Raw genomic sequence first — 13,996 nt, forward strand, 5'->3', positions numbered from 1 at the left:
TTCATGCAGCATTCACTGGTTAATTCTCATGCAACCTACCTTTACAGCTAATGAAGATGGGGTCAGTTTCTCATTATTCCGCTCCGTCAAGCATTCCTCTGCCATTAGGGTAGTCAGATGCTGCAAACACTCAAGGTGTCCTTGTGACGCTGCAATGTGCAGTAGATTATTTCCGTTTTCATCGTGAATCTTCTCCAGATTGTCAACAGTTAAATGCGGCTAATTTTTACATAAGGAACAGAAAGATCAACCAAATGAAAACCTGTTGGATTTTATAATTTTTTTCTACTCACAACTTTTCAGTTCAGCTTCATATTTTTGTGCATTTAACCAGCGTGTCAGATCAGAAATTCATGTAAATTGATTTGGTTTCATCAGAACATATTTGGCAACTACTTAAAATTAGTTATTTCAGATTGACTAGGAGCGAATTAAACTTTAAATTATTTGAAATGTGTACCAAAGAGCACAATTAAAAGTTGGCATATTTTATACATATGAACATAAGAACTAGGAGCAGGAGTAGGCCATCTGGCCCCTCGAGCCTGCTCCGCCATTCAATAAGATCATGGCTGATTTTTTCATGGACTCAGCTCCACTTTCCACTCCGTCCACTCACCATAACCCTTAATTCCTTTACTGTTCAAAAATTTATCTATCTTTGCCTTAAAAACATTCAATGAGATAGCCTCAACTGCTTCACAGGGGGCAGGGAATTCCACAGATTCACAGCCCTTTGGGTGAAGAAATTCCTCCTCAACTCAGTCTTAAATCTGCTCCCCCTTATTTTGAGGCCATGCCCCCTAGTTCTAGTTTTACTTGCCAGTGGAAACAACTTCCCTGATTCTATCTTATCTATTCCCTTCATAATCTTATATGTTTCTAGAAGATCTCACCTAATTCTTTTGAATTCCAATGAGTATAGTCCCAGTCTACTCAATCTCTCCTCATAAGCCAACCCTTTCAACTCCGGAATCAATCTCGTGAATCTCCTCCGTACCCCCTCCAGTACCAGTATATCCTTTCTCAAGTAAGAAGACCAAAACTGTACACAGTACTTCAAGTGTGGCCTCACCAGCACCTTATACAGCTGCAACATAACCTTCTTGTTTTTAAACTCCATTCCTCTAGCCACGAATACCAATATATATACCAATGGACAACAATCTGGATGATAGAGTCAGAGTTATTCCAGCATAGGAGGAGATAATTCTGCCCATCAAATCCATGCCAGCTGTCTGTAGAGCATTGCAGTCAGTCCCATTCCCCCATTTTATTCATGACGCCCTCAAATTTATTTCCTTCAAGTACCCATCCAATTTAATTTTGAAGTATTGAAAAAGCATTGGCCAGCAAGATTATGGAAAATCCCAAGACTTTTATACATATATAAAGAGCAAGAGGGTAGCCAGGGAGAAGGTTGGCCCACTCAAGGACAAGAGAGGGAATCTATGCATGGAGCCAGAGGAAATGGGTGAAGTATTAAATGAGTACTTTGCATCAGTATTCACTTGGCGGATGATGAGTCTGGGAAAGGATGTGCAGATAGTTGAGTCATGTTGAGATCAAAAAGGAGGAGGTATCGGGGTTCTTGAGAAACATTAAGGTAGACAAGTCCCCAGGACCTGATGGGATATACCCCAGAATACCGAGAGAGGCAAGTGAGGAAATTGCTGGGGCCTTGAGAGAAATCTTTGTATCCTCACTGGCTACAGGGGACGTCCCAGAGGATTGGAGAATAGCCAATGTCGTTCCATTGTTTAAGAAGGGTAGCAAGAATAATCCAGGTTATTGCAGGTTGGTGAGCCTTATATCATTGATGGGGAATTATTGGAGAGGATTCTTCGAGACAGGATTTATTTCCACTTGGAAATAAGTGGACGTATTAGTGAGAGGCAACATGGTTTTGTGAAAGGGAGGTCACGTCTCACGAACTTGATCAAGTTTTTCGAGGAAGTGACGAAGATGTTTGATGAGGGTAGGGCAGTGGATGTTGTCTACATGGACTTCAGTAAGGCCTTTGACAAGGTCCCTCATGGCAGACTGGTGCAGAAGGTGAAGTCGCATGGGATCAGAGCTGAGCTGGCAAGGTGGATACAAAACTGGCTCAGTCAAAGACGACAGAGGGCAGCAGTGGAAGCGTGCATTTCTGAATGGAGGGCTGTGACAAGTGGCGCTCCTCAGGGATCAGTGCTAGGACGTTTGCTATTTGTAATATATATAAATGATTTGGAGGAAAATGTAACTGGATTGATTAGTAAGTTTGCGGACGACACAAAGGTTGGTGGATTTGCGGATAGCGATGAGGACCATCAGAGGATAGAGCAAGATCATAGAATCATAGATTCACTCCAGTACAGAAAGAGGCCATTCGGCCCATCGAGTCTGCACTGATCACAATCCCACCCAGGCCCTACCCCCATATCCCTACATATTTACCCACTAATCCCTCTAACCTACGCATCTCAGGACACTAAGGGCAATTTTTAGCATGGCCAATCAACCTAACCTAAGATATAGATCAGTTGGAGACTTGGGCGGAGAGATGGCAGATGGAGTTTAATCCGGTCAAATGTGAGGTAATGCATTTTGGAAGGTCTAATACAGATCGAAAATATACAGTAAATGGCAGAACCCTTAAGAGTATTGATAGACAAAGAGATCTGGGTGTACAGGTACACAGGTCACTGAAAGTGGCAATGCAGATGGAGAAGGTAGTCAAGAAGGCATACGGCATGCTTGCCTTCATTGGCTGGGGCAATTAAAAATTGGCAAGTCATGTTGACGCTTTATCGAACCTTAGTTAGGCCACACTTGGAATATAGTGTTCAATTCTGGTTGCCACACTACCAGAAGGATGTGGCTTTGGAGAGGGTACAAAAAAGATTTACCAGTATGTTGCCGGGTATGGAGGGCATTAGCTATGAGGAGAGGTTGGAGAAACTTGGTTTGTTCTCATTGGAACGACAGAGGTTGAGGGGCGACCTGATAGAAGTCTACAAGATTATGAGAGGCATGGACAGAGTGGATAGTCAGAAGCTTTTTCCCAGGGTGGAAGAGTCAATTACTAGGGGGCACAGGTTTAAGGTGCGAGGGGCAAGATTTAAAGGAGATATACGAGGCAGATTTTGTACACAGAGAGTAATGGGTGCCTGGAACTCGTTGCCGGGGGAGGTAGTGGAAGCAGATACGGTAGTGACTTTTAAGGGGCGTCTTGACAAATACATGAATAGGATGGGAATAGAGGGATATGGTCCCCGGAAGGGTAAGGGGTTTTAGTTAAGTCGGGCAGCATGGTCGGTACAGGTTTGGAGGGCCGAAGGGCCTGTTCTTCTGCTGTAATTTTCTTTGTCTCTGCTTCCATCACTCTCATAGGCAGCAGGTTCCAGGTCATTACCACTTGCTGCTGAGAAAAGTTCTTCCCTGCATCTCTTGCCCAACATCTTAAATCTGTGTCCTCATCAGTTATTCAGCTCTCCTCAGTCTCCTTTCCTCCAAGAACAATTGTATCTTCTCCAACCTAACCTTCTAGCTCAAGTCCCTCATCCCTGGAACATTATGGTAAATCTCCCTGCCCAGCACTGATAATAAACTGACTAGCTTGTTGTTCCTAGGAATATTCTTACTCCCTTTCTTGAACAACGGAGATATACGAGGGAAGATTGAAAGATTAGTGAGCGTCTTTTTAATATGCTACAGACTTTCCAAATAATAATCCATTTGCTCTCCTGTCTTGAATCTGTTATGCCACAATACGTAATGCCTTTTATGGCATTCAAACTGTAGCTAACATTTTCTCCTCTATCTATATCTGACTTTAATTAATGCTTTACCATCAAAATGCTATTATAATTATTCTATATAAATGATTCAGAGAGATTCTATACTGTACAAAATGTCACCAAACTGGGGCTGAAGTATTAAATGATGAAATTGGTTGGCAAAAGATCACAAATACTTAAATTGCAACTCTAAGTTGTCTGGGCGTAAAGAATTCTGCCGGCATGTCATTTTGTGTTCTATTTTCAATGTAATTTAACTTTAACTGCATACAGAGAATTTGCTGATTAATATAGCAAGGTTTAATTTTTAAAAATTATCTTAACTTGTTGAATTATTTTTCAACACACTTCTGCAGTTCTTTGCTAAGTTATACTATGTGAATACACACTATCAGGAAATATTGAATGGTCTCAAATAATTGGGACGACGGTGTACAAAGAAATTTCTCCAAATTTTGATTAAAATATGCATCATGATAAAATGTACTTTATACACATCATAGAGAACATTCATCAAACTTAATTTCTTTTAAAATAAAAATGAATTTCTTTGGGCCATTAGTATCCCATGAATTGAAAGGAAAGTTATGTTCACATTAATGCCTTTTATCTTTGCATCTAGAACTTCAATTCAGTGCATTTAAAGATAAATGCTCTCCTTCTTGAGATGTGTGTTTCATTGTGCCAAGAGCTTTGTAAAAGGAATTATTTTTAAAAGCAACAGTTAATAAATTCAGAAAGGTGTATGTCCTATGGTAATTGATCCAGCAGATGCAGTTCTATATGAACCAGTAAAAAATATTTAGCATAAGAACAAGGAGCAGATGTTAAGTAAGATGAAATTATTTATAATATACAACACAGAAACAGGCTATTCAGCATCCTCCCATCTGTCCTCATCTAACTCAACATCATAGTCCTCCATAAGAACAGAATAAATAGGAGCAGAAGTAGACCATACCATTCATCCATCATTCAATATGATCATGGCTGATTGTGGGTTTGATCTCAAACTTTTCCACCCGCTTTCGATAGTCCATGCTTCCCTGAGAGACCAAAAATCTTTCTATCTCTGAATTAAATATATCCAATGATAGGACATCCATAACCCTCTAGGATAGAGATTTCCAATTACTCACACCATTTGAGTGAAGAAATTTCTCATCTCAAACCTAAATGACAGGCCCTCTCATCCTGAAACTGTATCATCTTGTTCTAGATTCCCAAGCCAAGGGAAAAATCTTCTCAGTTTCTACCCTGTCAAGTCCATTCAGAATTTTTAATGTTTCAACGATACCATCTATCATTCTTCTAAACTTGAAAGAATACAGACACAATTTACTCGCTCATCATCGGACAGTTCTCTCATTCCGGGACCAATCTAATGAACCTTTGCCTCCAATACAAATATATTCTTCCTTAAATATGAAGCTTAAAACTGCATAATATTGTAGGTGCAGTCTCACCAAAGCCCCACACAATTGTATTCTTTATTCTTGTTCTCAAGTCTCCTTGCAATGAAGGTTAACATGTCATTTGCTTTCCTAATTGCTTGTTGTCAGCATGCTCACTTTTTGTGTTTCTTGTACGTGTACACCCCAAGTCTATCTGAACATCAACAATTACAAGTTCTACGCCTTTTAAAAAATGTTCTGTTTTTCTATTCTTATGACTGAAGTGAATAACATCACATCCATATTACACTCCATCTGATACCTTGATGCCTACTCACTTAACCTGTCTATATCACTTTGCACCTATGTCCTCCTAGAGCTTGCATTCTTAACCAGCTTTGTATCGTCAGCAAACTTAATATACATTATTGTCTGTCTCCTTGTCTAAATCATTAAAGTAGCTGAAGCCCCAGCATGGATCCTTGCAACGCTCCACTAGTCACAGTCTACCAACTTGAAAATGCCCCATTTTTCCCCACACTGTGTCCTGTCTGTTAACCAATTTTCTACTTGTGCTAAACCATATGACTATATCTTGTGTTAAACCTGTTGTGTGGCACCTTATCAAATGTCTTTTGGACATTCAAGTATACCATATCTACTGGTTTTCCTTACAAGTTACATCCTCAAAAAACTTGATTATATTTGACAAACAGGATTTTCCTATTGTAAAATCTAATCATAGTCTGCTTTTCTAAGTACAATTTACTACAGTAATGTATACCAGCTCTTTTCTGATTATTGATGTCAAGCTAACTGGCTTGTTCTTCCCTGATTTCCCTCTCCCTCCTTTCTTGAATAGCAGTGTCACATTTGCTAACTCCCAATCTGCTGGGACCATTCCAGAGCCTCAAGAATTATGGATAATCATAGCCAGTGCATCCACTGTCTCTTTTACATCCTTGGAATGTAGGCCATCAGGTTCTATGCATTTGTCAGAGTTTAGTACCTTTAGTTTCTCCAGTACTTTTTCTCTGCTGATACTAATTACCTTATTTCCTTACTATTATTAGTCCCTAAGGTTACCCTCTATTTATGGTATGTAACTTGAGACTTCCATTCTGAAGACAGAAACAAAATATTTGTTCAATGACTGCCATTTCCATATTATCCATGATAGAAACAGAGACAGGAGAAACTCAGGGCCCAGCGCTTACTTTAGCTACTTTCTTCCGTTTTATGTAGTTGTAAAAGCTCTTCCAATCTGTTTTTATATTCCTTGTTACTCTTGTATTCTATTTTCTCTCTATCACTTTTGGCAAACATTTTGGTTCTGAAGAAATCATATTGGACTTGAAACAATAACTCTCTTTCTCTCTCTATAGATGCTGCCAGAGCTGCTGAGTTTATTTGTTGACCGTTTGCTGGTTTCTAAAACACTCCCAATCCTCAGACTTATTACCATACTTTGCAACATTATAAGCTTCTTCTTTTAATCTAATATTATCTTTAACTTCCTAAGTAAGCAACAGATGGATCTTCCTCGCCAAGTTTTTGTTTTTCAATGGAACGTTATTTTTGTTGAACATTTTGAATTGTTTCTTTAAATGTTACCCACTGTTCATTTACCTCTATAAGTTTTAGTCTACCCAAAAAACATTAGCCAGTTCTTCCCGCATACTCATGTAATTGGCTTTAAAGTTTAAAATTATTGTTTATGAAAGGAGAGTTTTGTTTTGAAACTTAACATGGAATTTCACTGTATGGTCATTATTTGCCAGTGGATGTTTTACTATGACATCATTAGTTAACCCTACCTCATTGCACAATACCAGATCTAAATATCCATAGTTGGTTCCGCAATGAATTGCTCCAAGAAATCATCGCAGAAACATTCTATAAACTCATCTTCTAAACCATATTTGCCAATTTTATTTATGGGCCTAGTCTATATGAAGATTAAAGTTCCCTACAACTATTAACATTGCCTTTGTTACAAGCTCTAATGATTTCTTGTTTAATGCTATACCCAACAGTATAACTACTTTTACGGAGCTTATACATTACTTCCACGAGCATTTTCTGACCCTTGCTACTCTTATTCTTCACCCATACTGATTCTAATGCTTGATTTTGAGTCAACATCCTTTCTCACTAATGTCCTTATGCTGTCCTCTGTTATTAGGGTACCCATCTTCCTTTTCCATTCTGTCTGTATTTTTGAAATGCTGTGAACCCCAGAATATTTACTTCCCAACTCTGGTCGTCTTGTAGCCATGTTTTGTGATTAGATCTATCTGTGCCTTAAGATTATTTACCTTACTGGGGATTTTGCAAGCATTCAGATGAATTGACTTCAATTTTTTTTTACTACTATTCCATGCATAGATCTTTACTTGGATGCACTGTTCTGTTTAACTCTCTGTCCCTTGTCAACAAGTTTTTATCCACATTGATATCACAGAATTATTATGGCACAGGAGACCAGTTGACCCATTGAGCCTGTACCCACTCTCCAAATGAGCATTATGACTTAGTACCATTCTCCTGCCTTTTCTTCATACCCTTGCACAATGTTTCTATTCAAATAATCATCTATGCCCTCTTGAATGCCTTGATTGAACCTGCCTCCACCATACATCAAGACAGTGCATTCCAGATTCAAACCACTCGCTGTTTTTTCACACATCACACTTGCTTACTTTTGCAAATCACCTTAATCTGTGCCCTCTTGTTCTCGATCATAGAAATCATAGAATCCTACAGTGCAGAAAGAGGCCATTCTGCCCATCGAGTCTGCACCAACCACAAACCCACCCAGACCCTATCCCCATATCCCCACATATTTACCCACTAATCCCTCTGGCCTATGCACCCCGGGACACGAAGGGCAATTTAGAATGGCCAATCAACCTAGCCCGCACATCTTTGGACTGTGGAAGGAAACCTGAGCACCCGGAGGAAACCCACGCAGACACAGGGAGAATGTGCAAACTCCACACAGACAGTGACCTGAGCCGCGATTCAAACCCAGGTCCCTGGAGCTGTGAAGCAGCAGTGCTAACCACTGTGCTACCACGCCGATCCTTTTATGAGCAGGAATAATTTCTCTATATCTATTCTGTCCAGCCTCCTCATGATTTTAAACATCTATCAAATCTTCATTTAGCCTTCTTCCTAGGAGAACAGTCCCAACTTTTCCAATCTATCCTCATAACGGAAATGTCTCATCCCTGGAACAAGTTTTATAAAGCTCCTCTGCAGCCTCTCTAATGTGTTCATATCCTGCTTATACTGTGGTGTCCAGAACTCTACTCAATACTCCAGCTTGGTCTAACCAGTATCTTGTAGAAGTTCAAAATAACCTTTTTGTTCCTGTACTATGTCCCTATTAATAACGATGTGGAGATGCCGGCGTTGGACTGGGGTAAGCACAGTAAGAAGTCTCACAACACCAGGTTAAAGTCCAACAGGTTTATTTGGTAGCAAATACCATAAGCTTTCGGAGCGCTGCCCCTTCGTCAGATGGAGTGAAAATCTGTTCTCCAACAGTGCACAGAGACACCACATCAAGTTACAGAATACTAATTAGAATGCAAATCTCTACAGCCAGCCAGGTCTTAAAGGTTGTACCTTTAAGACCTGGCTGGCTGTAGAGATTTGCATTCTAATTAGTATTCTGTAACTTGATGTTGTGTCTCTGTGCACTGTTGGAGAACAGATTTTCACTCCATCTGACGAAGGGGCAGCGCTCCGAAAGCTTATGGTATTTGCTACCAAATAAACCTGTTGGACTTTAACCTGGTGTTGTGAGACTTCTTACCCTATTAATAACGCCCAGGATACTGTATGCTTCATTAACTGCTCTCTCTCTCTGTTCATTAATTGCTGTCCTGCTACCTTCAATAATCAATGAACATATATGTTCTTGTACCGCCTTAAGAATTCTGTATGTAAATATATTTTTTCTATTGTCTCAAATTTGATCTTTGATTTCCAAATTGCCCTTCACTCAAACTCTCCTCTCCCTCTGTTAGTTTTTGCCATTTCTCCCTGCTCTGGTCATGGTTGCTCATGCATCCTTATGTTTGTATGCTGTAAAGCCTAGTTAAACGATTAGCCAGCATACTGGTCCCAACATGGTTCTGGTGTAGACCATCTAGCGGTCATTACCTTTGTGGTTCTGCTTTTTAAATTTAGGCCCTCACTGTTCATACACTTCTCAGAAGAACTTCTTTGGGGTGTGTGCATGTGCGTGCTTGTGCGCGTTCGGGCACGTGTGGTGTGCACGCGCTGAGTACACAGACCAGTACAGCACAGGATCAGGCCCTTCGGCCCTCCAAGCCTGCGCCAATCATGATATTGCCTAAACTAAACCCGTATGCACTTCCATGTCCATCCTATTCATGTATTCATCTAGATGCCCCTTAAATGCCGTTATCGTACCTGCTCCCACCGCCTCCTCGAGCAGTGCATTCCAGACATTCACCACCCACTCTGTAAAAAACTTGCCTTGCACATCTCCTCCAAACTTTTCCCCACGCACCTTAAACTTATGTCCCCTAGTACTTGACTTTTCTACCCTAGGAAAGAGCACCTGATTATTCACTCTATCCATGCCATTCATAATCTTGAAGACTTCTATCAGGTCGCCCCTCAACCTCCATCGTTCCAGTGAGAACAAACTGAGTTTATCCAACCTCTCCTCATAGCTAATACCCTCCAGACCAGGCAACATCCTGGTAAACCTCTTCTGTACCCTCTCCAAAGCATCCACTACCCTTCTGGTAGTGTGGCGACCAGAATTGTACAATATTCCAAATGAGGCCTGACTAAGGTTCTGTACAGCTGCAGCATGACTTGCCAATTTTTATGCTCAATGCCCTGACCAATGAAGGCAAGCATGCCATATGCCTTCTTGACTACTTCATCCACCTGCATTGCCACTTTCAGTGATTGGTGGACATGTACACCCAGATCTCTCTGCCTGTCAATATTCCTAAGGGTTCTACCATTTACTGTATAATTCCTATATGCATTGGACCTTCCAAAATGCATTACCTCACATTTGTCCAGATTAAACTCCATCTGTCATTTCTCCACCCAAGTCTCCAATCAGTTTATGTCTTGCTGTATCTTTGGATAATTCTCCTCACTATCCACAACTCCACTACCTTTGTGTCATCTGCGAACTTATTAATCAGACCAACTACATTTTCTTCCAAATCATCCGGTCGAGGCGGCTGAGGGACTTCACTGGTGCATTCTGGGAGAAGTCGGACCAGCAACATTTAGAAGATCTGGGTGTCAAGGAGTGGTAAGCCTGAAACACTACATTAGTGTTTCCCTCCCTCCCTCCTCCCCTAACCAAAAAAAAAGGCCACTGTGAGAAGTGAAGGTAAGAGTTTTATAATTTTTTTCAAATAATTTCATTGGTGCTCGAAATGTCGGTCAGTGGGGTTAAGTGTTGCACTTGTGAGATGTGGGAGATCCGTGACGCTTCCAACGTCTCGGACAACTATGTCTGCAGGCAGTGCACCCAATTGCAGCTCCTTACAGAACGCATGGATAGGTTGGAGCAGCAGGTTGGATGCACTTAGGAGCATGAAGACGGAAAATGTCATAGATAAGAGCTTTAGAGACGTGGTCACACCGAAGGTGCAGGCAGATAGATGGGTGACCACCAGAAGGGGCAGGCAGTCAGTGCAGGAATCCCCTGTGGTCATCCCTCTCTCCAATAAGTGTACCATTTTGGATACTGTTGGGGTAGTTGGACTGTCAGGGAGTACCAGCTGCCAGCCAAAGCAGTGATACCATGGCTGGCTCTGTTGTTAAGCAGGGAGGGACAAAGAGGACGAGAGCAATAGTCATAGGGGATTCGATAGTTAGGGGTACAGATAGGCGTTTCTGTGGATGTGAAAAAGACTCCAGGATGGTATGTTGCCTCCCTGGTGCCAGGGTCCAGGATATCTCTGAACGGACAGAAAGCATTCTGAAGGGAGAGGGTGAACAGCCAGAGGTTGTGGTACATATTGGTACTAACGACATAGGCAGGAAGAGTGATGAGGTCCTGCAACAGCAGTTTAGGGAGTTAGGTAGAAAGTTAAAAAGCAGGACTTCTAGGGTTGTAATCTCAGGATTTCTCCCTGTGCCACGTGCTAGTGAGGCTAGGAATAGGCAGATAGTGCAGCTCAACACGTGGCTAAACAGCTGGTGTAGGAGGGAGGGTTTCAGATATCTGGACCATTGGGGTCTCTTCCGGGGCAGATGGGACCTGTACAAGAAGGACGGGTTGCATCTAAACTGGAGGGGCACAAATATTCTGGCCGGGAGGTTTGCTTGTGTCACACGGGAGGATTTAAACTAGTTTGGCAGGGGGGTGGGACCCAAAGCAAAGGTGAATTAGCTGAAGGGGAACGAGAGAGTAGGGCCAGTAAGACTCAGAGAAACAGCAGGCAGGGTGGGATTGCAAATCAGAGAGGGTCTGGTGGACTGAAGTGCATTTGTTTCTATGCGAGAAGTGTAACAGGAAAGGCAGATGAACTTAGAGCTTGGATTAGTACTAGAAACTATGATGTTGTTGCTATTACAGAGACTTGGTTAAGGGAAGGACAGGATTGGCAGCTTAACATTCCAGGATATTGATGTTTCAGGCGTGTTAGAGGGGGATACAAAAGGGGCGGGGGAGTTGCACTACTGGTTAAGGAGAATATCACAGCTGTACTCCGGGAGGACACCTCGGAGGGCTCATACAGCGAGGCAATATGGGTAGAGCTCAGGAATAGGAAAAGTGTAGTCACAATGTTGGGGGTTTACTATAGGCCACCCAACTGCCAGCGGGAGATTGAGGAACAGATGTGTAGGCAGATTTTGGCAAGGTGTAAAAGTAACAGGGTTGTTGTAGTGGGATATTTTAATTTCCCCTATATTGACTGGGACTCACTTAGTGCTAGGGGCGTGGATGGGGCAGAGTTTGTAAGCAGCATCCAGGAGGGCTTCCTGAAACAGTATGTAGATAGTCCAACTAGGGAAGGGGCTATACTGGACCTGGTTTTGGGGAATGAGCCCGGCCAGGTGGTCGATGTTTCAGTCGGGGAGCAATTCAGGAACAGTGACCACAATTCAGTAAGCTTTAAGGTACTGATGGGTAAAGATAAGTGGAGTCCTCAAGTTAAGGTGCTAAATTGGGGGAAGGCTAATTACAACAATATTAGGCAGGAACTGAAGAATGTAGATTGGGGGCAGATGTTTGAGGGCAAATCAACATCTGGCATGTGGGAGGCTTTCAAGTGTAAGTTGATAGGGATTCAGGACCGGCATATTCCTGCAAGGATGAAGGATAAGTATGGCAAGTTTTGGGAACCTTGGATAACGAGAGATATTGTGAGCCTAGTCAAAGAGAAAAAGGAAGCATTTGCCAAAGCTAGGAGGCTGGGAACACACAAAGCAAATGTGGAATACAAGGAAAGTAGAACGAAACTTAAGCAAGGAGTAAGAAGAGCTAAAAGGGGTCATGAAAAAGCATTGGCAGCAGGATTAAGGAAAATCCCAAGGCTTTTTACACCTATGTAAAGAGCAAGAGGGTAGCCACGGAGAGGGTTGCCCCACTCAAGGACAAGGGAGGGAATCTATGTGTGGAGCCAGAGGAAACGGGTACTTTGCGTCAGTATTCACCAAAGAGAAGGACTTGGCGGATGATGAGTCTGGGAAAGGATGTGCAGATAGTTTGAGTCATGTTGAGATCAAAAAGGAGGTGGTATTGGGGTTCTTGAGAAACATTAAGGTAGACAAGTCCCCAGGACCTGATGGGATATACCCCAGAATACCGAGAGAGGCAAGAGAGGAAATTGCTGGGGCCTTGAGAGAAATCTTTGTATCCTAGACTGGCTACAGGGGACATCCCAGAAGATTGGAGAATAGCCAATGTCGTTCCATTGTTTAAGAAGGGTAGCAAGAATAATCCAGGTAATTGCAGGCTGGTGAGCCTTATATCAGTGGTAGGGAATTATTGGAGAGGATTCTTCGAGACAGGATTTATTTCCACTTGGAAATAAGTGGACGTATTAGTGAGAGGCAACATGGTTTTGTGAAAGGGAGGTCGTGTCTCACGAACTTGATCAAGTTTTTCGAGGAAGTGACGTAGATGATTGATGAGGGTAGGGCAGTGGATGTTGTCTACATGGACTTCCGTAAGGCCTTTGACAAGGTCCCTCATAGCAGACTGGTGCAGAAGGTGAAGTCGCATGGGATCAGAGGTGAGCTGGCAAGGTGGATACAAAACTGGCTCGGTCAAAGAAGACAGAGGGTAGCAGTGGAAGGGTGCGTTTCTGAATGGAGGGCTGTGACAAGTGGTGTTCCTCAGGGATCAGTGCTGGGACCTTTGCTGTTTGTAATATATATAAATGATTTGGAGGAAAATGTAACTGGATTGATTAGTAAGTTTGCGGACGACACAAAGGTTGGTGGATTTGCGGATAGCGATGAGGACCATCAGAGGATACAACAGGATATAGATCAGTTGGAGACTTAGGCGGAGAGATGGCAGATGGAGTTTAATCCGGACAAATGTGAGGTAATGCATTTTGGAAGGTCTAATACAGATAGGAAATATACAGTAAATGGCAGAACCCTTTGGAGTATTGATAGGCAAAGGGATCTGGGTGTACAGGTACACAGGTCACTGAAAGTGGCAATGCAGGTGGAGAAGGTAGTCAAGAAGGCATACAGCAAGCTTGCCTTCATCGGCCGGGGTATTGAGTTTAAAAATTGGCAAGTCATGTTGACGCTTTATCGAACCTTAGTGAGGCCACACTTGGAATA

At 42.2% G+C, this 13,996-nt stretch overlaps 1 protein-coding gene across 4 annotated transcripts in view; it reads right to left on the reverse strand.

The window, feature by feature from the left end:
- sncaip (synuclein, alpha interacting protein) overlaps positions 1-13,996 on the reverse strand; it is a 145,026-nt gene that overhangs the window by 33,347 nt on the left and 97,683 nt on the right. For all 4 annotated transcript variants that reach the window (XM_078214598.1, XM_078214601.1, XM_078214599.1 and 1 more), the window contains one exon: positions 40-219. In XM_078214598.1, coding sequence (XP_078070724.1) covers positions 40-219 — 180 coding nt within the window. The remainder of the gene's footprint in view (positions 1-39; positions 220-13,996) is intronic.

The sequence above is a fragment of the Mustelus asterias genome, chromosome 6, assembly GCF_964213995.1.
Source record: "Mustelus asterias chromosome 6, sMusAst1.hap1.1, whole genome shotgun sequence".
Lineage (NCBI taxonomy): Eukaryota > Metazoa > Chordata > Chondrichthyes > Carcharhiniformes > Triakidae > Mustelus > Mustelus asterias.